Source organism: Lontra canadensis, unplaced genomic scaffold, assembly GCF_010015895.1.
Source record: "Lontra canadensis isolate GAN:19392208 unplaced genomic scaffold, GSC_riverotter_1.0 scaffold2, whole genome shotgun sequence".
Taxonomy (NCBI): Eukaryota; Metazoa; Chordata; class Mammalia; order Carnivora; family Mustelidae; genus Lontra; species Lontra canadensis.
In genome coordinates, this window is record NW_022630996.1 from 50,323,705 (window position 1) to 50,348,081 (window position 24,377).

At 40.2% G+C, this 24,377-nt stretch overlaps 2 protein-coding genes across 2 annotated transcripts in view; one reads left to right on the forward strand and one right to left on the reverse strand.

Annotated features, from left to right (window-relative positions):
* Positions 1 to 15,487, reverse strand: part of BZW2 (basic leucine zipper and W2 domains 2) — a 59,335-nt gene extending 43,848 nt beyond the window's left edge. Inside the window, exon 1 of the mRNA XM_032873886.1 lies at positions 15,348 to 15,487. The gene's annotated coding sequence lies outside the window, so the exon portion shown is untranslated. The remainder of the gene's footprint in view (positions 1 to 15,347) is intronic.
* Positions 15,488 to 15,835: 348 nt separating this feature from the next.
* The window catches only part of ANKMY2 (ankyrin repeat and MYND domain containing 2), a 36,347-nt gene continuing 27,805 nt past the window's right edge, over positions 15,836 to 24,377 (forward strand). The window contains exons 1-2 of the mRNA XM_032873892.1: positions 15,836 to 16,124; positions 21,929 to 21,993. Of these exons, the coding sequence (XP_032729783.1) occupies positions 16,058 to 16,124; positions 21,929 to 21,993 (132 nt within the window). The 5' untranslated portion in view covers positions 15,836 to 16,057. The remainder of the gene's footprint in view (positions 16,125 to 21,928; positions 21,994 to 24,377) is intronic.

Here is a 24,377-nt window from a genome sequence, read left to right on the forward strand (position 1 = left end):
TTTTAACAAAAAAAATCAAACTACATAGAAACCATCCTGAGGACACTCCACTGGCATCACCTGAGACAATCTGGCCATCAAAATAATGGAAAATAGCAAGGATAATGACTCATTGAATAAAGAAAGAATCTACACGTCCATACTCATTTATTTCAAGCAAAGCAAACAGATCAGTGCACAAGGGGAAAGGAATTGGGGAGAAATGAAAGTTTTCTTTTCAGTAGAATGCCAACTGATAAATAGAGAGGGAAACATGATTTCTTTTCAGTAGAATGCCAACTGATAAATAGAGAGGAAAATCACCATTTTGCAATCATTGTACCAAAAATTGATTCTTGCAAGAATCACCAACGTATACCAAAAGTTCTGCAACACGTGCGCGTGTGGGCAGGCGTGATTGATGATCAACAGGATATTCAGATAGCCTCACGCAGCTTTGTAAAAATTACAAAAAGAAAAATGGTAACTCCACAGTGGAGAAACAAGGTCATGCCTTAAACCCAGAGACAACAGACATCACGTGGCTCTGGGTGCTTATAGTTAGAACAGGATATTATTTATGTGGCATTCCAGACAAAAATGCATGATCTCAATCTAACACTGAGGAAACAAATGCAGATCTAGGGACAGACATCCTCCCAAACAACTGGCCTGCACTCTTCAAAAATGTCAGTGTCTGAAAAATAAAAATCAAAGAACTGTAGCCAATGAAAGGAGACTCAAGAATACGTTATTAAATACAGCATGCCATCCTTGACTGGATGCTGTACTGCCCTATAAAAATATGTTAATATATTCAGGACATCACTGGGGCAACTGATGAAATCGGAGTACAGACTATGGAGATCAGTATGGTTTCTATGTTAAATCCATTCAATTTTAGTACTGTACTGTGGCTCTTTACGAGAACTATCTTCTTCTAAGGAAATGTGCTCTGATGTAATACGGGGCAAAGGCTATGCGACCCAGTCTGAGATGGTTCAGAAATAAAGTGGATACTTACGTGTAGAACCAATGGGCAAAGGCCAACACTGGAAGTCCTGCAGACTTGAGCGACTCAGGCTGGGCAAGGAGAACAATTCAGGGAGCCGAAAAAGCCCAGCACTTAAACAACACGGGGATTCTGTATTTTCTGGGACTGCTTAGAAATAAAGCTTACCACAAAGAGGGTTACTGTAACTTCCCAGATCCTACAGAATTTGGTCAGGTGTGAAGCAGGAAATAATCCTGCTGTAAGGATTGTACACTCCAAGTAAAAAAGCAAATAATGCAAAAGTCAAATCTTGATTTGAAGAAGTCTACAATGCTCCTCTGGTTAATATATCTCCTCGTACTTGACTGTCCCATGTGCGAGAAAATAGTTCCCCCAAACACCCTTACCGTAACATCAGAATGGGGATTCTTTACGCCAGTGCAAACACAGACTACACAAAATCTTTGGCATGAGCCAGGTACGACCTGCTTAACCATGCCCTGCACTATGTGTATTATCTCTGCCATGGAGAGAGTCTTCTATGTTACAGGCTTAATGGAGGAGAGAATGAGAAGTATATTAAATGAAACCGAGTATTATTAAAGATTACCATAATAGAAAGAATAAAGTAAATAGCGGGAGAAAAATGTGTATGTATGCATGCAAAACAGTATGTGAGGTTTTTAAAGATAAGAAGTTCTAACTTTTACTATGTCAAAACAAATACCTAAAGGCAAAGTTATGGTTCCTGAGCAGACAAGGCTTCTAAAAATTTTAAATAAAACAGCCTATTATTTTTTTCCTGTATATTTAAAAAAATATTTATCAAAGCGAAAAACATGCAAGTATAAAATGTTACATAATAACTGATTTAAAAAGACCAATTCCAGAATTTACCTACCAAATTAATTTCTTCCTTCAATACAGGGTAACTATACATTAAATTAATTATGCTGTCATTAATCAAATTTCCTTTTAGTAGCATTTTTATGAATTCCTTTTTTATGTAATGTTCAATGGCAATGAATATACTTTTCTTGTTCTAAAAAAAAATATTTTATTTATTTGAGAGAGAGAGAGAAAGAGAATCCCAAGCAGACTCCATGCTGAGCATGTGGGACTGGGGACTGGATCTCACGACACTGAGATCATGACCTGAGCTGAAACCAAGAGCCAGACAGACACTCAACCAACTGAGCCACTCAGACACCCCTGAATATACTTTTCAGAAAGCAATTTAAAATATTTATTGATGAGGTGCCTGCCTGGCTGGCTTGGTCGGACGTGTGATTCTTGATCTCAGGGTTGTGAATTTGAGCCCCACATTAGGTGTAGAGATTATTTAAAAATAAATAATTAAATAAACTTAAACACACACACACACACACACAATAACACCCAAAATACATTTATTGATCAACTGTATTATCAACAGAGTAAATATAAAAGCTCACAAAGTGATGATTTAGAAGGGCTATATGTACTAAGATAAGGTTTTATGTTATCCACTGTTTATTTCATTAATATATGGTCATATATTTTATGTTATAATGCATAACTATTAATTCTTTGAATAAGGTATGAAAATACTTTTTATAGAGAAAATAATTCCTTAAAAATTGGTAATAAAATTGGCTCATCATAAATCCATTATTGCCCATTTAGGGAAAAGAGGGAAAAAAGATGGAGAAAAAATATCTATAATTCTAACTTTAAGTAATGACCACTGTATGCATTTTAACATACTGCTTAATCCTCCATTGGGAGAGTGCATATATGCAGAAAAAATTTAAATCCAATTCTATCATCTTCTCTAATATCACAACAAAGAACAACTTTAACAAAATTGCATTCGAATGCACAGTCGTGAAATCTGATTTAATGACATCCTCTAGGATCTTTATTTTAAAAGCCACCTGTTCTAATGCATCACTTTAGGAAAAATGGAAACATTTTATTTTATTGGGCTCTTTTAAGCTGCAAAGCACTACTAATACACTGATGGCACAAAAAACCTAGCACAGTATAAAAGGCATAAAAGTGAAAAAATAAAGACCACTACTTTCCAACTTTCACTCGTTATCTTATGTTCATTAAGTGGAACCCCACTCCACAAAAAACATAAAAAATATTTCAACGTTGTCTTATGTATCCTTTCAGAAAATGTCTATGCATATATGTCAACAAGTCCACATAAGTGTATATAAAAAATGGGTTGAGGGGGCAAGCTGGTTGGACGTCGGACTCTTGATTTCAGCTCAGGTCACCTTCTCCATGTCCGGAGATCAAGTTCTGCGCCACTGCTCAGGGCGGAGCCTGCTTGAGACTTTTTCCTCCCTCTCCCTCTGCCCCTCCCCCACCTCTCAAATAAGTAAATATTAAAAAAGAAAAGAAAATGGCCTGAACATTTCTGATGGGAACCCAAGATACTCCAGACCATGTGCTATCAAAAGATCCATAAATTCATCAGTTGTACCAAAAGTACTACTCTCGTAGGGGATGATGATAATGGCAAAGGCTGTGTTATGTGTGGAGGCAGAAGGTCATTCAGGTAATCCCTGCACCTTCCTCTTAATTTTGCTATGAACCTAAAACTGCTCTAAAAAAGCAGTCTTAAAAAAAAAAAAAAAAAAAAGAGAATCAGCAGGGAGTGGTGCTAAATGCCAGAGAGCAAGTCAGTTTATTAAAGTAGATTTTGTATCAAAAGCAAACCTGTTAAGAGTATATATGACTACTAGTTCAAGTGAGAAGTTTGAAGATATTATTATGACAAGGAGGATTGAGGTATATTTCATTTTTCTCAGGACTTTAATCTAGGACAGGAAAATAGAATCCCCGGGGGGCAGGGGGTGGTGGGGGGGAAGAACACTCCTGACTAATAACCAGTGGGCAAAGTCAGCTTTGGAGCATTTGCTTAAACAACATGATAATGGACCATGAGGAAGCTCAAAGGTGGTGGTGGGCAGGCATCCAACTTTCCACATTTATGAGTTCTCTCAACCAAGCCACTCCTGCCCCCATCCTCCCAGGAGGGGGCCTGCCCAAGCCTGTCTAGCAGATGAAGCCGTATTTGAAGGCTTGCACACAAAAAAACACTCACCACAGACACGGGTATTTCACAATGGGCAGAGCATGAATTGGAGAGAAATGCTGAAGCCAAGCCCAGGTCTTAATGGTAATTCGCAAACAATACACAGCACACTGATGATATGGGACCGTATTCCCCGATATGATTTTAGAACAGTGGACTGCACAAACTCAAATTTAAAAAGACGAGAAACCAAAAACCTAACAAACAAAACATCAGAGAGCTATAAATCCTCAAGTATATTTTTTTAAAGGTGTAAACCTAAAGAGAACCATGTGTTTGTATTTCTTTATCAAGCGTACAACTGGTACTGGTCAACAGTACTAGTTTTTTGGGGCCGGCCAAAACAGCAGCATGGTGCTCACTCTCTAGCAGGTAGAGACGGGACCCAAGTACTGCGCCAAAAAAAGCCCGGTGGTGTGAGTTAACAGGAAGTAATGGCCTCCAGTATGTTAAAGGGATCAAACGATGCATTTGAGCTGCAGGTGTGTTTATTGATGTTTTAATCATTAAATATGTGTCTCTTAGTTGATATCCATGAAGCATAGAACACTTTGAAAAGCAGGGACCTAACACCAGATGCTCATCTAACAACCCAAGAAGGCTCTGAGGTACCACACCACTTGCTTGAGGTCATGCATTCCATCCTAACGTTGGTGATGAAGGAGAGATGAAAGTAAAAATTCCCTCCACAGGAGCTTACATTCAGGGAACAGTGAGGGCCAGAACCTGATCAACCCAGTCCCTAATCTTAGTGTACTTTGCAAAAAGCCAACCGAAATTGTTGCCGTTTCTTGGGCCATTATTTATATGATACTCGAAGGCAGCTTTTTCATTATTTGCCTCATAGATTTTATGGTTCAGAATTAGAGAGAGTAAAGCATAAATATTAATGTTCAAGTCTAGTTCAGCACTTGGATAAATTGAATTGGCATATGCTACCTCCCAAATGCCAAATCATCTTCCATGGAGTTCTGTTAAGGAAAAAACATTTATCTTTAGTGAGAGGAATTAACAGAACTCCTGCCCCTGAGGGACGTGTAAATAGTAGGAAATTTATGGCACCATGGCTTCTAGTACTACAGAAGCTGATTATCATATTGTTTCCTGCAGAGACTCACCTCTAACAAAAACATAATCTTCACACTCCTGAATACTGATGACACGTCCCTTCCCCCTAGCCAACAGTTTCCTCTGTCCCAGCAATGTGGGGTTCTCCTTCCTGTTCATAATAACCCAATTCTATTACCTTGTATACTGAGAAAAACACATGTCATTTTTTTTTCTTAGAAATGATCACATGAGACTTCATCAAGATAAAAACTGCAGAGCAAAGAAACAAACAACAAAACTAAAAGGCAACCTACCTTTTGGTAGGTTGAATGGGAGAAGATATTTGCAAATGACATAACGGATAAAGGGCTAGTATCAAAAATCCATATAGAACTTACCAAACTCAACAGCCAAAACCCCAAAAAATCCAGTCAGGAAATGGGCAGAAGACATGAACAGATGTCTGTCCAAAGAAGACACACAAATGGCAAACACACATGAAAAGATGCTCAATATCACTCATCATCAGGGAAACACAAACCAAAACCACAATGAGATACCACCTCACATGGGTCAGAATGGCTAAAAATAACAATTCAGGAATAAACAGTTTTTGGCGAGGATGAGCAGACAGGGGAACCGTCTTAAACTGCTGATGGGAATGCAAGCTGGGACAGCCACTCTAGAAAACAGTATGGAGGTTCCTCAGAAAGTTAAATACAGAGCTACCCTATAACCCAGCAACTGTATTACCAGGTATTTATCCAAAGGATACAAACATAGTGATTCAAAGGGGCATGTGCACCCCAACGTTTAGAGCAGCTACTACATGTCCTACGTTTAGAGTACTACTACATGTCCACAATGCCAAATTACGGAAAAAGTCCAGACATCCATTGAAAGATGAATGGATAAAGAAGACTACACACACACACACACACACACACACACACATGTATATATAGGTATATATACATACACATACATACACATATATTATATATGCACATATATACATACACATATACATGTATATATATACATACACACATATATATAATGGAATATTACCCAGCCATCAAAAAGAATGACATCATGCCATTTGCAACAGTGTGGATGGAACTAGAGTGTATTATGCTAAGCAAAATAAGCTAGTTTGAGAAAGACAAATACCATAAGATTTCACAAATGTGGAACTTAAGTAACAAAACAGACGAAAACTGGGGAAAGGAAGGAATAATAAAATTAAATACAGAGAGGGAGGCAAACCATAAGAGAATCTTAACTATAGGGAACAAATGAGGGTTCCTGGTGGAGAGGTGGGTGGGGGAAATGGGGTAAGTAGGTGATGGGCATTAAGGAGGGCCCTTGATTTAACACTGGGTGTTATATGCAACTGATGAATCACTAAATTCTACCCCTGAAGCTAATAATATACTATATGTTAACTAACTTGGTTTTAAAAAGATCTAAAAAAAAAAAAAAAAGAAAGAAAAAAGAAAAAAATCACAAATCCAGGAAGCTGCTGAAGTTAGTTTGAGAAGTAGTAAGGTCCTTTGTGGGAATGTACAAGAACAGGATGATAGTAGAATATTCTAAAACTGTTCACCTCACAGTGACTTACAATATATTCTGGGCAGTGTTTAAGAGTTGGTATTCCTTCTTATTACTTACCTCTGCCTGGGAGTTTTCTTGTGATTTATTTATAAGTCTTCAAAGATCACAGTACATCTAACAACTGGTTTTTGTTTTGTTTAAAGATTTATTTCTTCATTTCAGAAAGAATGCTACACAGATGCAAATGAAGGAAGGATGGAGGGACAGACCCTCTCCAGATCTCTATCCCACAACCCATGAGATCATGAGCTAAGCTGAATGACAGTCCCATGCTTAACCAACTGAGCCCCCCAGGTGGGCCAAACAACTGTTTTTTGAAAGTCCTCACCTAACATAAAAATAAATTGAAATATGAATAGATAAAATATAATTCTACATCTTTCACAGATTTAAGTTATTGTTTTCCTACTAAAATGTTATTTGCATAATTAAGAAAATTAAAGGTAGAAAATTAAATGACATATATTTATGTAGATATGTAGGTAAGTATTAAGGACCCTATTTACTTCAGAGAGAGAAAGAGAGTGTATGAGCACGAGTGGGGGCCAGAGGGAGAGGGAAAGTGGGCTTCCCACTTATTGTGGGGCTTGATCCCAGGACCCTGTGATCAGGACCTGAGCCAAAGCCAGGCACCTAACGGACTAAGCCACCCAGGCGCCCCAAGACACTATCTTTAATATTAATGTGGGGCATTATGCTTTCTTATATGTTATTATATTTTTCTTTTTTGACATAAAGAAACAAAAGATACATCTGATATTAAAAATCAAGAAAGAGGGGTGCCTGGGTGGCTCAGTGGGTTAAGCTGCTGCCTTCGGCTCGGGTCATGATCTCGGGGTCCTGGGATCGAGTCCCGCATTGGGCTCTCTGCTCGGCAGGGAGCCTGCTTCCCTCTCTCTCTCTCTGCCTGCCTCTCCGTCTACTTGTGATCTCTCTCTGTCAAATAAATAAATAAAATCTTAAAAAAAAATCAAGAAAGAATAACAAAGGCACTGTCTCTTTGGCATTTGCCAAAAGAACAGTTCATTCAGTGAGTTACTCAAACCTTTATTTTCAAAATAGATGGTTTACAAATATAACTATCAGAACATTTTTTGGCACTCTTCACTCAACATATGCCAAATTCAGAACAAGCCAAATCATTCCATTTGGCATTTAACTGCCCAAAAAACACTTACTGAAGAGACCCATGGTATCAATATCAACATTCAAGTGAGCTAAGAATGGAAAGTATTCTTGTGTATATCCTAATGTTTGTACATTTTATATTAAAAATACAGAAACTATTCTAAACCATCAAGTGTTTTATTCCCTAATAGATACCAAGGGAAAATGCTGCAGAAACTCCTAATGACAACCACAATCCTGCATTAAAATGATTCACATTAATCTGATTATTAAATCCCTGTCCTATCTCTCAGGTTTAATTTGTTTCAGGATTCAACTGATTAAAAGTAGGGAGAAAAATATTAGAATAGTCCGATTAGAAAGAAGTAAAATTGAAAGAGTAAGAAGTCTTAAGAGTTCTTTTAGGTACAGGTTTTAAAAATTCCATGGATCGGATATTCAGATAGATTTTATTTAAAAGTAAACCTCACAAAGAGCTTCCAATTTATTTCCTAGCTACTTATATTCTAGTTATTTTGAATAATTTCAAGTCATTGTGTAATGAAGGACAAAATATTCTAATAGATACATGACTTTCTCTTCCATTGTCTGTTTTAATGTCTATTATCAACTTCCTGCTAATGCCAATGCTGAAGACAGTGGTTTGTAATTTTAAATTTAGTCTGAAACATGCGCTGTCACATTTTATAAACTACTTGAGAGCAAGAACACCATCAAAGTGTGCTTTAAAATATAATCTACTACTTCTATGATCTTAAAAAGTTGACACACTGAGGAAAACATGTCTTTGGGTGAAAACCATTGCTAGTTCCAGTCTGGCTGCCTGTAAAACTGTAGCCCATATTTATCTTATAAATATTTATAATATTATAATATTTTTTATAATTGTTTTTCTAGGGGGTTGTTCTCTCTAGCTTGCCAAATTCACCAATCCTTCCAGACTCAGTTCAAAATCTCACTTTCTCCAGGAATTAGCCCTCCCACTGAGCTCCACCCATTCTGGAATTCACACTCCTGTCTGTACAGCTCTGGCTGGAGATTGAAGGCTGTGTGGAGGAGGGGTCATTTGAGCTAAGAAGGGTTTGAGTAAAATTTGATAAACAAAAATGGGCGGAGGAGGGCATTCCAGGATCAGGAAGCCAGTGAGTGGGCAGAGGAGTAACAACATCGTTCCAATGAGAGCTGATAGATTGGCAGGCCCTGGAGAAGCCACTTGAACAAGCAAAGGGTTCTCAAAGGTTATCTGACCTATGGGCTGACATAAGCACGACAGAGCTTTAGGACGATTACTTCATACTGTCCCTATTGGTTCAGGGACTGGCCTGTCTCCTGAAGGATAGTATAAGCCTCTTAAGGATAAAGATCATGTCTTACTCTCTGGGATTCATTGATCATAACAGATTCCTATTAACATAACAATTCTGGGCTATAATTACTAGAATTATATCTTTTATGATTCTCTCTTTTAAAAATAATTTTTATCTTGAGGTGCCTGGGTGGCTCAGTACATTAAATGTCTGCCTTCAGCTCAGGTTATGCTCTCAGGGTCCTGAAATCGAACTACGGGTCCGGCTCCCTGCTCTGCTTCTGCACCTCCCTATTGCTTCTGCTTGCTCTCTCTCACTCTCTCTCTCAAATAAAGAGACTCTCTAAAAAAATAATTTTTATCTTCCCAAATTAAGGAAGACAGGTATATAGCAAATGCTAACGCCAATACAATTTTATATTGAAATGTTTTATCAACTGGCCTTTAATTGTGTTTTTCCCAAATGCAAACAGACAGAATTGGCCCTAAAAATAACAACTTGTTTTTATACAACATTTCACAGTACAGAGTATTCTCAAGCGTCCTCAAAGTCACCCTGTAAGTTTGGTGAGCACCTCTATTGTATATATACGAAGAAACTGAAAGCAAGGGAGATTGCTTTGGAAAATACATCTCACCCAGAAGCTGGAGCCATGGTCTTCTCCCTCCAATTCCCAAGACTCTAGTTGTGCTTGGCCGACTCCCAGAGACCATCCATAATCATTTCCTACCACATTAGAAGAGGCTACTTAATGGGCCTGCTTTACTCCAAGATCAACAGACCAGGAAGAGGGTGATCAATGCAGTTTAAAGGGCTGCTTTGTCTTCCAGGTTTAACACAATCGCACCATAGACAATCAAATGACAAGTGACAAAACCACCAATTTTCTAGCCTAAATGTATTAATTGGTAATGAAAAGGGAATACTAACTTCTTCCTTCCGATGCAGAAGCAGCTTTCTATTTTTAATTATTGGAACAGGTCTGTTATACTCAGATAAGAGGCACTGGCCTAGAGTTTTAAATTCCACAGCAATACAGTTTATATGAGATGAAGCTGGAGATAAACTAATGTGTGCTTCAGCAACACCTGGCAGTGTATAGACTGCTACCTTGTCCTCAGACTTGTGAAGACTTCATTCTGAAGCTTAAGTAAATCCTCAAAAATCCTACAAAGTCTAGGAAGACATGTTAAAAATGATACAAGCAATCTCCATGTTGGCCTTGGGAAACATTAACATTTAAAAAGTCCAAAACATAAGAAAAGAAACAAACATCAGGAAACCTTAAGTTACAAAGTTGTTAAGAATCCAAGAAGTAAATGTGAAAATAAGCATGCCGTTAAGCAAACCCTGAGTAAGAATCTTGCAGGCACAAGTTCTGAGTCTGGCCCTTCTCCTCTTTCTTTAATATACTTGTCCTAACAATGCTAATATTGCTCACAAGAGTTTTGGTACTTCATTTTTGGGAAATGGTTTATGAGACATAGAAGAAAACCAGTATCTCCACTTGATTCACATCTTGGTTTTTTTTCATTTAAATTAAATATATTTGTACCCTTTGTTCAGACTTGTCTGCAAATTACTTTGTCATTTTTCAAAAAAGATGAAAATTAGCTTCCAGGGAGATATTCATAAGCCTGGGACACAAGCACTGAGCAATGCCACCTACCTTTCAGTTTTGTGGAGAAGCTAAAATGTGATATGAACAGTTTATGGAAATGCGTTGTTCACAAGATAGTCCTTTGCAGATTTGAGGTGCAACTGTTTTAACATTAAATGAATAATTGCATAAGCTAAACTCTGAGCGTAGAGAAAGAACATTTGTATTCCTAGTATTCTTCTGCTTTGTTAAACAACAATTTTTAGAGGCTGTAATACTTCCAAACTCTCCTTTTAAAAACTTCATTATGGAAAATTTGAAACATACACAAAAGTAGAGAGTATAATGAAGTCAATGTATTCATCACCCGGCTTCAAGTGTTAACAAGTCAATTTCCTTATTAATACTCTTAAACTCACTGTTTGTCCCCCATGGTCCCAGAATTATATTGAAGCAAATCTCAGATGCCATACAATTCCCTCCTTAAATAGTTCCGTACATATCTCTAAAAGACAAGGAGGGATCTTTAAAAACACATACATATATCTACAATAGTTTTTTTTTTTTTCAAATGTAAAAGAAAATAAAGTTCCGTGAAAGCATCAAATATTCTCTCAGTCAAAAAATGTACCTAAGAAAAGAAAATCAAATGTCAAGGAAACATTACCCAGAAAGATACAATGCTCAAAAACAAGCTCTTCCCCTGCAACAAAAAGGAAACAGCAGTCTCTAAAAGCAGAGAGTTGGAGGTCTGGGGATTTAATGGGGGAAATCCAGGAATGGTATGCAAAATCTGTAACATGTGCGTATCAACACTTTTTTTTCTTGGTTGACAGGATTCATCAATCAGAATGTCAAGAACCTTGAGAGCAAAACATTTCAAGACCTTCTGCCCTTGATTATGGCTGTGTATGCTCAGTGCCACATCACTACAAATTGCCAGGAAGGATTACTCGAGTACAGAAACAAATCCACCTAAAATAACTTAGAGATCAAACTCAATTCAAATCAGCAAGCACGGAGTACATACGAGGTGCCAGACGCTGGGATATGATTTTGAGAAGCCATGAGGTGCCAGACGCTGGGATATGTATGATTTTGAGAAACAAGGGTAAGTTAGTCCTAGTTAATTCAGAGTTGAGAAGGAGATGGGGTCAAACAGGTTAATAAGAACTATAATAGAATGTCATGAAAAGGTACCTGCTTCAGGTATTTTCATGGGGAGCCAGATGAAGAAGCAATGATTGGGATGGGGAGGCCTTAGGGCACCTAAGAAGGTAGGAGAGACTTAGGGCATGCCAATAATGGTACCAGTGACTCCCGTTTCAAGATTTTACTCATCCCCCTCAAACATAAGAAGAAATGTGTTTGCTAGCATCCGTAATGCCCTCACTGGATAAGGTGGGAGAGGTGATCATGAAAATAAGTGGTATTCTGAAAGCTAAGCAGTCCATCAGATGTGAAGAGGAGACAGGAGACTTAGTGGCGAAGGAAGGGAGGGCATTCCAGGAAGAGAAAAACAGGAACAACGGGGTGGAAATTACTGGCATGTGAGGGAACCAGCAGTGTGGTGACCTTAGAGTGTGTGGGAGGGGCTGGCTGACTGGAAATGCAGGCTGGGACCAGAAGTTGGAGCCTTCCAAGCAAGAACTGGGCCTCTGTTCTGTGGCCAGTGGAAAGCTATTGACATGTTTTAAGTGAATCAATTCTGTCTTTACAGAGTATGTCTCCTTCTTGGGTGGATGATGGGTGCTCCAGGTTTATTGAACTGGTGGCATCTTTAACTAGCTGCATGGGGTGAGATGAGAGAGAAGCAGGCTACTTAGGAATCCGCAGCAATGGGCCAGGAGGGGAGGAGACATAAAAATTTCAGACATTTCAGAAACATTATTTTTTAAAAGGTGACAAAAGAAACAGAAGAGAGACCAAAGCATCATGCAAATTTTATTATGCAGTGTGGAACAGTGTGTTTGTATGCTCCAAGTTCTGTCAAAAAGTGAGAATATACATATAAGCTATAAACACATTAAATATCTCAAGAAGGATAGGAGAGAAACAGATAACCAATGACTGCAGGGCAACCCAGGAGAAAAGACAGGGAAAAGAGGTAGGAAAGAGACTTTTGTATCTCTGGCATGCTGAAATCACATGAATATGTTATCTATTAGCTAGTTGAAAGAATATATAATTTCCCCCTTACTGCCAGCCACATAGGTGGAAAACAGTAAAAAGAGAAAAGGTTTGGGAGACAGATCTCAGTTCCAGTTCTGGCTCTGACACTTCCTAACTGTGGGGCAGTGGGCAAATTTATTAAGTTCTTTTAGTTTCTGTCCTCTTATTTGCCACAACAGAGATTACACTGGCTACCTCAGGTCATTAAAACATGGTTAAATTTAATCCCATAGAAAGCATCTGTTAGAATATCTGGCACAAATTAAATACTCTGTAAGTGGGTGGTAGCTATTTTATTACCAATAAAACTTCTTTGACATGAATAAATTCTTAGTACAAGAAAAGTTCCTTGATCAAGTTTAAGGTATGCTCATTACTTAATCTGATTCTTACATTAGGTATTTACCCTGTACAAAATGATTAATGTAATCCATCTGATGAATGCTATCCATTACACATCTGTTTCTAGGAATTTAAACAACTTATTATTTAATCTGCATTTCTTCACAGATGTTAGTTTTTGTCTTTAAATGGCACTGACCAAATTTACTGAGGTCATGTATTCAGAGGACTAAATACCAACCACATGCCAATAAGCACCAAGAAAATAGGTAATAAGCTGCTATCCTCAAGGAACTAACAACTTCAGTGAGACAAACAGGTGTGACCTTCAAGTAACCATGGCCCCAATCTGGCACAGTAGATGGAAATACTGGCAGTGAAGTACCCAATTCTGGACACACATCCACCGTAAGATGTTCAGTCACATGCTAGGAGGTTACTCTGCAAGCATTTTCTTAGGTTTGTGTGTTTCTTCTGCGGCCAGGAGGGGATACTGTGTTTTAAATCAATTTTAACTGTGGCAGTAATAGCATTTTAAGTGTTACAAAAGATGGGTCACTCTCAAAAGCCTTACTACTTGTTGTTCGAACAAGGCACATCATTATTAAATGCATCATCAAACAACAGTTTCTTTGTTATACATTGAGATGAATAATTACAAAGTATTTTCATGTGAGATATTCTGGCTCAGATCTGCCCCAGCCTGTAAAGATGAAGCCTTAAAAAGAAAACAGCTGGAGTTTAGAAAAGATTTTGTTAAATGCAGGAAATAATTATGAACATCTTCCAACATCTTTCAGAAGTGTTGGTGAATGCTTAAGGAAAAAAAAGGAAGAAAGAAAGAAAGATGAAAAAGAGAAAGAGAGAGAGAAAGAAAGAAAGAAAGAAAGAAAAAGAAAGAAAGAAATGGAAGGCATGAGGCCAGAAGAAAATGCATTTCATTTCACATAGGGTACTGTGGGGAGAAAGTGGGTGGTGGGGATGCTTAACAAAAAAGTCTAGACGATTATTCAAATATTTCTCTTTGAAGTAGATGGGTCTAGGAAGAAAAATCAATAGTAGTCCATAGAGAAACAACAGTAACACATAAACACTAATTTCTAAAGAAGCTTTCATTGAGGCCGTGAATATGTTAAGGATGCGCGCCCTGGAGGAATGACCGACTTCATATTAGCCAGCAAGTCTTGCTTCTGAGCCACAGGAGGGTACACACTTGTATTTACCCCCTAGCTACCTAGGTGTTAGCTCAAAGCTCGAGGCAACATATTACAGTTGAATGAAGGTTGGATTAAGAGGCTAATCTAAGGCTATATATAGACAGCAACACCAATTTAATCTCCGCCCCCTTCCCCTCCCCTCCCTATTTCCATAAATCTCAAGATCTGAGTTACAAAGAGACTGGGAACTCCAGCAAAGCAGAGGCCCTTCCTTCCCCCTTCCCTCCAGGCCATCTCTCATAAACGAAGTATTAGTTTAAGTGTAAATTGCTTCCAAACATCCTTAACAGGCACCATAGGGCGATCAGATCCGGTTTTCTTCTCCGGCTTCCACAGACGCCAGAGGAGATGACAAGTAGTGTGTGTGTTTTGGACGGGGTTGGGGGGGGTGGCGGTCGAGGCTTGCCAAAAGAGAACTATCTTCTTCAGAGACTATTCTCATGATGCGCTCAGCTCTCTCGCACCGGGGAGCTCTCCTCCCCATCCCACCCCTAGCCCAAAGCCCCAGCCCCGGCCTCTGGGGAGCTGCATCTGGCGGTGCCACGCACGAGACGACAGGCACCCGCCGCTTCCCACCGCGTGGCCCGCCCCCGCCGGCTCGCTGTCCCGGGGTCTCCCCGGGCGGCCAAATGTGGCAAGTGGCGACTCTTCCATCTGGGGTACTGACACGGTATATGCGATGGTAGTGGGGTAGACAGCAGGCTTCCCCACCGGGGGACAGGAAGCCGCCCCAGGAGGCACATGCTTCCTGCCCGCCAGCTCCAGCCCGGATGGAAGCCCCCGGCGGGGCGGCGGCCGCGCTTCCCGCAGCCTTCCAGGTCTCCCCTGTCCCACCTGGGTTGCTTCTCACCTGTCCGAGGAGGTAGCGGCGACGCGCGAGGCTGCAGGCTGCGGCGATTCCGGCAGCGGCGGTGGCACCCGCGGCAGTGGAGGCGGCAGACAATGGAGGAGTGAAGGACAGACACATTGACATCGACCCACAGAGCCCGGCGCAGCCCCGCCTCCCGCGTAGCCCCGCCTCCCAGCCCGCCCCCGGCCCGGGCTGCGCCACTCCTGGGGAAACGATGGGGGCTTCTAAAGGCAGTCAAGGATCTCTGCACGCGTCGAGCAGCCATGGACGGACCCAGAACTTCTGAAAAGAGAATTTAAATATTGCCTGTGTCTAAATATTGAAAAGAGCTGCACGGGGGGGTGGAGAACGTGGAAGAGGAATTTAATTCCCCCCTTTGATTTTCTCCATTGGGTTTTTCCTTGCCAGGCTGCTCCAATGGGAGTCTCTCGCTGCCGCCTCCTGTAGCTCCTCCTCCCGGCCTGGCCAATGACGCGCGGGCGGGCGGTGACTGTCGCTGGGTTTGCAGCGACAGACCTCCCGGCTCGCCCGAGCTCGCCAGCTGCTCGCCAGCCTGCGGGAGGGAGGAGAGAATTCGAATGCTTCCGCGCTTGGCTACTCAGCGTCCTGGTCTCGAGTTGCCCCACTGCGGTTGGCATTCCTAACACACATACATAGTTTCTTTTTAATACCGCCAAAGAAACAGAATCATCTTCAAGCTGGCGGGAGCAATGGTTCATATAACGAAAGGCGAGCTGACCCAGGAAGAAAAGGAGCTGCTAGAAGTCATCGGGAAAGGTATGGGTGCTGGGCTGCAACGGAGCGCTGCCTGCTTGGTCTGGGGGCGTGGCGGAGCCCTGGAGGCGCCGCTGGCCGGGCTGACCCTCCGCCGAGGTTTTGCGAGGTTGGTGGCCTCGCACCAGGAAATAGCATTTCCCTCGGTAGTCTGGGACCGGTTGCGGGGGCGGAGAGGAGGGGAGCAAGAAGCAGTGCTGGGACAAGAGCCGAGGTTGCAGGGGTTCGTCTCCCAAACCAGCTTTGGGAAAGATAGACATATGCAGGCCCCAGCTCAGGTGATAATGAGCGACCTCTGCGTGTGGGTCCCACGATGCGCATTCTTCAAAACTCTCAACTTGATTTTGATCACCGTCAGTCTTGGCGACGGTGGCCTCAGGTTCTTAGAAGGGTGTCTAAAGGGCCCTTTCGACTTCCGGAGGCCGAAAGATCTGGATCCCATAGTTGTCCCCGCCCCCGCCTGGGGGTGGAGGGAACTCATAAGGAGAAGGGTTCTTTGTAAGGACACAGAACTAGGTCTGTAATTTGCCACATGGAGGGTTCTGCGCCCGGGCCTCCCCGGCTTCTTTCCAGAAGCCCCCCGCCTCCGCAGGAACCCTCAGCGAAGTGACGAGGTGGCTAGGCGTCCACAGCCTTCGGCGCACTTAGCACAGCTTGATCTTCTCCCCGCGCTCTTCCCCTCCTTCCCTTCCACTCTCCCAACGCCTATCCCACTTCCGCCTCTTCGGGTATTGGGCAGGGAAATACAGGCCGCCGGGACGAGCCAGAAGCCATGTTTCTCCTTCAGTCCCCGAGTGGATGTCCCATAGGAGTTCCCTGCTGAGTCCTGTTACCTGGCAGGTGCCAAGCGCGTGACTGCATGGCTTCTCCTGCACAGTCACCGCTCCGGGATGGGCATGGGGGACTGTGGACAGAGTTAAGGTGGTTGGTTTACGGTCCGGGGTGAGATAGCCACATCTGTCCTGGAATGGCACAGAGGCGTTATCGCAGCATAAGGGCTTCCCAGTTTCCAGTCCTCTTTCTTTGAAGCAGTCAGGCTCAAATCTGCACCCCCCCCGCCCCCCCAGAGAGTAAGGCAGATTTATTCTTCATACTGACAAGGGAAGTCTAAATGTAAAAGAGAAAAAAAGTCGGATTTGAACCCAGCAAGTGCTGATGAGCTGAGCCCACCTCATCTGATCTCAACAATTTTAAGTCAGTCACAGCTACATTTATCATAAGTCTTCTTTGCCTAGAACTCTGGGACATGGACTCGGTGCTTTTGTTGTTTGTTCAGCACAGTTCTGGCCGAACTGTTTGGCAAGGCAGTCTTTTGTTCTTCCGGTCTCTGGGTAATTTCTCCTCTCCCTCTTTGGTTCTGGGATTCAGTTCAGCGAACATGTGAGCCCCAGCTGTGTGTGCCAGGTACTGTGCTGGGAGAAGGAAACAGGATCCACTCAGAATCCACCAGGAATGGACATTCTGCTTTTAAACAGTCCAGAGCTATCAGTTTTTCGAATTATAAACAATTGAGCAGTTTTATAAAGTGGGTTTTGGAAGAGATGGGGGGGATCCTTGGGTATTTCCTTAGGTATACACCAGTTTTTATTTTAAAGATCATATAAAAGAGAATTAATGTCGAGTTTAGTCTGGTTAGTGCTGTGGTATTTCTGGGTCCACATTGTACATCAGGTTGCCTTCGTGCTGAGACAGTGTGGTTCACCAATTTCGTTGGCCCAAGCCATGAGAAAACAACTGAGATGGACTCAGTCTGTGATACAGTCTTGTCAAATGAAGGTCCTTGGGACATCACTGTACTCTCAAAGAAAAATAATGGGAGATGTGAGAAAATAATAAACTAGTCAGCCTTTATTGAATGTTGGTATGATCCAGGCATAATTATTAGCACTTTACATGTGTTGATACATTTGATCTTGATGAGCTAGGAATTATTTTTAAGCAACAGCATGATGAGAGACTACATGGGGTGCTTCACCATGCAGGTCTAATTTGGAATCCTACCACTATCATGTGCTGGTGATGTGGCCTTGGGCAAGTTACTGTCCTGAGCTTTTCCTTGGTACTGACTTCATAACATTGTTGAGAGGATCAAATGAGTTAGTGTCTGTAAAGCACTGAAAGTGCTATTTGTCTTGTCTGTTACTATGGTAATAAAGTGATCTCCAATTTATAGACGCAGAAATTGAGGAACTGAGAAGTTAGATAACTTGTCCAGTGTCACACAGGAAATAAGTGGCAAAGCAGAAATCTCATTTGGCTTATAGTCCTAGAAATACAGTGGACTTGAAAACTAGTTAAACAGGGGCTCCTGGGTGGTTCAGACAGTTAAGCATCTGCCTTCAGCTCACATCATGATCCCAGAGTTCTGGGATGGAATCCCACATCGGGCTCTCTGCTCAGCAGGGAGCCTGCTTCTCCCTCTCCCACTGCCTGGCAATACGCCTACTTGTGATCTCTTTCTATCAAATAAGTAAGTAAAATCTTTTTTTTTTTTTAAGATTTTATTCATTTATTTGACAGAGATCACAAGTAGGCAGAAAGGCAGGCAGAGAGAGGAGGAAGCAGGCTCCCCGCTGAGCAGCGGGGCTCAATTCCAGGACCCTGAGATCATGACCTGAGCTGAAGGCAGAGGCTTTAACCCACTGAGCCACCCAGGTGCCCCAGTAAGTAAAATCTTAAAAAAAAAAAAAAAAAAGAAAGAAAGAAAGAAAGAAAACAAACTAAAGAAAAAGTGAAACCAGAACCATAGCTGTCCATACCTATTAACTTCTAGAGGCAATTTAGTATCAGCAACAACAGCATCATCTATCAAGTTAAATTCACTTTAATTTTAAATGTTACTGATTTTGTAGTTTTGTGTACATTTGATTTTTGAAATATTTTTTGGTTTAGAGTTGAATGAAGGTCCTAAGCAAAGTTTGTGTTTATACTTAAATATATTTTTTTAAGTAGGTAGATAGAGTTCCTAATTTTTTCCCCCCATTGATAAATTTCTCAACTTTGGGAGGTACTAGATCAATCAGCACTAGTCCTTGGAACTGACAATAAATTTTCATTCAAGCGTGACCTGTCATTTTGGCCAATCCAAAATAAACTCGGCATATGACTGAGTATCTCTCTTTGGCCAGTCAGCACCCTGCGGAAGTTAAGTAGACTGTGAGTGAGACTTAACAATTTAGAGAATACTGCACATTGCTCCTGGACACTTTTAGAACAATTTCTTCTTCAGGTGATTTCACATGCTAGGTAGCTTACAGATTGTATATTTGTTAGAAATGCCAAGAAGTGGGGCACCTAGGTGGCTCAGTGGGTTAAAGCCTCTGTCTTCGGCTCAGGACATGATCCCAGGGTCCTGGGATGGAGCCCCACATCAGGCTCTCTGCTCAGCAGGGAGCCTGCTTCCTCCCCTCTCTCTCTCTCTGCCTGTCTCTCTGCCTACTTGTGGTCTCTGTCTGTCAAATAAATAAAATCTTAAAAAAAAAAAAAAGAAATTCCAGGAAGTTCCAGATAAAACTGAGAAGCTCTTACATATATACCATTCATATCATAGTTAGTGATGGCATCCATTTGATGACATTTAAGAACAGAAAATTGGAATCACTGAAGCATATCCAGTGGGCTTATATTACGTGTACATTGACCCATTCTCCTAAGTTCTGATATCTTTTTTTCTTGAGCACTGAGGAAGCACTATTTCAAAATAAATTAAACTTTCCTTAAGGGTATAAACCAGAAGATCTTCCATTACTTGTTTAGTACCTGAAATCTCTGGGATTGTGAATTAATGAGAAAGCAATGAATTTGTTACTTTTTTTTCATTATTTACTTAATGAAAAATTATGAAATGGGCTTGGACAATAAGGTTTATTTTACCAACAAATTGCGGTAAAAAGCACGATAAGTGGTACATATTTTAAGTGTATTCTAAACTTCTATAATTTTCTAGTGAATGTCATTAATTTAGGAATTAAATTAAATTGGGAAAATAAAATTAGAAATCATCACAAGTTTTTCTTCTTTGGGTATTTTGCTCATCTGTTTTCCAAAATCTGGAAGCCCAAACAGTTGGAGAAAAAAAATTTCATCCTGGTCCCTGCATTTTAAAAAGTGAACTGGAATTCAGTGGTATATGTGTTCATCCCTCATCTTTATTTACTTATATTGAATTGCTTCCTGACAAGACAGATTTAACTTGTACTGTTGGCCATTGGGCTAAACACTTTATAGAATTATCGACCTATTTTCTTGCGTGAGCCCAATGTTTGTGATTGTAATCCCCACCCTCTGTAACATGGAGCATGCTTTGACATGCTCACAGTCCCTCTAGTATTCTCCCTTTCCTGCATAAACATCTCCTAATCACATGGAAAATCACTTCATTCATTTCTCACTGGATAATGGAGATCAGCCAAAGCATCTTTCTGAAGTGAAATTGGGTTGTCAGAGTTTTTGTTCTATTTTAATTCCTTTCTAAAGGAGAAAGTCTCTGGTGAGAAGGCCAGGGATGGATAATGTTCCATGTAGAACTTGCTCACATGCTTGAGGGCTTTCCCCCATTCATCCTGTAGTCCTTCAGCCAGTGATACTAACTGCCCTCCAGTGGAGTAGAGGGTCAGAAAAATGCACTATTTACATGATAGCTGCTGTCAGAATCCAGGGACTTGTAGCTCATTCACTTGACACATTTCCCCAGCAGAGCTATTTCTCTGTCAATCTAGGAGATATTTCTCTGTCCGTTCCCTGTTCATGTGAGGCAACCAGATGACTTGCCTAAGGAGCAGGTCAGGGAGAGAGAAGCATGCTAATCTTTATTCTGCATTCCACATTTAACCTGGAAAACTAGCAGAAGTTAGTACATTCTTAAACTGTAATTTTCAGTTGAAGGAGAGAAAAAACTCCCAGTTGTGGGATGTTCCTATTCTTTTATGTCCTTGTGAAGAAGAGGCTTGTCTCATTCTTTCTTCCTGAGAACATTCAATTTCATTGTTCTTTTCCCCATCAAACCAGAAATTTTATGGCAGAACGAGTAGCTGACTATTATTAACGATGATAATAGCAACATTCTTGCAACTACTTGCTTATGTCAGTATGCCTCACAGAAGACTGGAAAAACTTGACAGTTGTGGCCCAATTATAGCTTATTTCCAAATTTACAAAGGGCTAACCTTCGGGTTTATGTTAGAGGACGTTCAGTATGACAGTCTGAGTACTGACCATAGGCACTTTTCTATGGAACCGGGCTACAAAGAAATGTTTATCTAAGCATTTCTAAACCAAGAATTCTATTATAAGTATGCTGCCATCAAGTCACAGGGCCTGGTGATGACAGAGTATAGAAATCCTGACTGTATTTTGAACTCCAATTATTACATGGACTGGAACTTAAGCTTTAGATTGTGGGTTGGACTAGATGCCCTTTAAGATTTCAGTAGTAAGAGTCTCATGCTTTGTGGTTATTGTATCACTGCCAAAAGGAAAATATGGCCAATTTAATATACTCTAAGGTCAGTGGAAGTAAAAACAAGATGGAGCTATTTTAGTTTCTATAAATCTGTTCTTCTGTCTAATTACTCGGTAGAATAAATGCTGTTATGTTGATGCTTTATTTCTTAACAGTCTAACCAGACTAGTTTTAGTTTTACATATAACCCTTTAACATTTGTTTTCGTGATGTTAGATTTTTTTCTGTTGTAATGATAACCTATTTTTCATTTCCTTCCTTCTTTCCTTCTTTTCTTCCTTTCTCCCTCCTTCCCTCCCTCCCTCCCTCCTTCCCTTCCTTTCTTCCTTATTTTTCTTTTTTAAAGGTACGGTCCAAGAAGCTGGAACACTATTAGCCAGTAAGAATGTCCGCGTCAACTGTTTGGATGAGGTAAGATTTAAAAAGTTGAATAAAGTGCTTTACTTTTTATAAGAGTGGATAATATCTAAAATGTAATATTCACAGTTATTTGCTAGCATTTGTGCTTAAGTTACTAATCTCTAAGCCAAGGGTGAGCAGACAGGTTACAAAGACAAACAAGCATGTAAAAACATGTTTAATTTTATTAGTCAAATAAGTCCAAATTAAACCACATCATATCATTTCTTCTAAAGAGTGAGAAACACTGGACTTCTCTGTACTAATGAATTAGGTGTAAATTGATATCACACACTGGAGAAAATTTTAGAATATGTGTCATTTTTAAATATGCATACTTTTGATACAGCAGTTCTACTTCTAGGGTAAAGCTAACCAAACCTAAACTCAACTTCCTAGAATAATTGCTCTTCAAAATAACTTTCTGCATTGATGGTGGTGTCTCTCCTGGCCGGTCTGATATCGGCCATTAACCATGTGTGGCTAGTGTCTTCTTTATTTTATAGTGTGTCTCTAGCGCTAGAAAGTTAACTGAACATCACTTGCTCATGCAAAAGAGGAAGGGGTTTTACTGACCCTCTACTCAGAAATAGGTACCAAAATTAACATCAGGCAAAATAAAGTTTAAAGCAAAAAATAAAAAAATAAATTAAAAAATGACTTTCTCATAGATTAAATTAATAATTAATAACCTACCAAGAATATTGTAGCTTTAAGCCTTCACTTATAAGCTTATAAGCTTTGAAGTACATAAAGAAAAAAAGAATTCAAAGGAGAAATTTGTAAGACCACAGTAACGCCTTTAAGAAACCACCAGATTAAATAGCAAAAGAGTAATTTAGGGAACAGAAAATTTGGGTAGCTAATTGACAGTCAATGCACTGTGTGTAACATGGACAAAAGTAGTACATTGTCTTTTACATGGAACACTGATAAAAATTAGTCTATGTATTATACTATTTTATAAAGGCAATTTTAGCTAATTTCAAAGAAATTCACCTAATGCAGTAGAATACACTGAAAATACACAAAAATATGATCAAAATAATAAAACAACCTGAAATTTTTATTTTAATTCTAAGTAATTCTTGGGTTAAAGAAGGACTAGAGGTAGAAATTGTCTGCAATTTAGAACTGAAAGCAAACTTATCCAAAGTTCCTGTTTATCAAAAGCTGGATTATATGGCCAAAGTGATAGAGAAAATTTTGCAGCATTTATTATTATACTTTCAATCTGTGTGATGTGAGCTTTTAACTTGAAATTTTTAATAAAGCTTAGGCTATACTCAGAGAGCAAGGGAAATGAACCAGTGAACATGAACGTTTGAAAAAGCCATCAGGCACAAGCAACAAAAGGAAAACTGAAAACTAAAATTTTTATGCTTCACAGTATGCCATGAAAAAAGTGAAAAGATAATCCACAGATTGGTTTTACAAATCATATCTGATAAGGGACTTATAACTGGAAGCTATTACAAACTTCTACAACTCAATAATAAAAAGACAAATAACACATTAAAAAATGGGCAAAGATTCTGACTAGATACTGCTCCAAAAAGGTATTCAGATGACCAATATGCACATGAAAGAGTGCTGAATATTAGCTACGAGGGAACTGCAGTGAGGTACCACCTCACACTCCCTGGGATGGCTATAAAGACAATGAAAATGAAAAGCAAATGGAAAAATGCTCAATATTAGCTGCCCTCAACACTCAGCGGGGCACCTGCTTCTCCCTCTCCCCCTCCCTCTCCCGCTGCCTGCTACTCCTCCTGCTTGTGCGCATACGCTCTCTCTCTCTGTCTCTGTCAAATAAATAAATAAAATTCAAAACAAAACAAAAAAAAAAAACCTTAGAAGAATGGGGATCAAGCCAAGGAGATTCCTGGAGATCCTGGGGACAGTTTTGGCTTCCTTGATATTCCTTGAAGGCAATACTTCTCTCACCCAGAGTTTCCCACTTGCATTCTCTTTCCCAGGAGGATTCTTCCACCGGTCATTTAAATCCTTTGTGTAGCCACTCCCTTTAGGAAAGGATTTGTCCAAAAGCCACCTGCCTAGAGGGACATTTCTTAACTCTCCTTTTTCAACTAATAATTTCTTCTTGCTCTCTGCCATTCTGTTTCCCTCTTATTCGATGTTCTTTCTCTAGAGCACTTGTACCACCAGCCCTGTCGCCTCAACTAAAATTTAATGTCAGGGACTTAGCCTGGAGGGGCATGGAATTAGTTCATTGCTACCCACAGCGCATAAACCTGTCGGACATATATTAGGCATTCAGGAAATATTTACTGAATGAATGAAAGCTTTAGGTAATGATAGAGAATTGTAACATAATAGGCTAATATTGATAAATTCTTCGATTTAAGAATCATGGGAGAGAAGCTTCAGTTCTT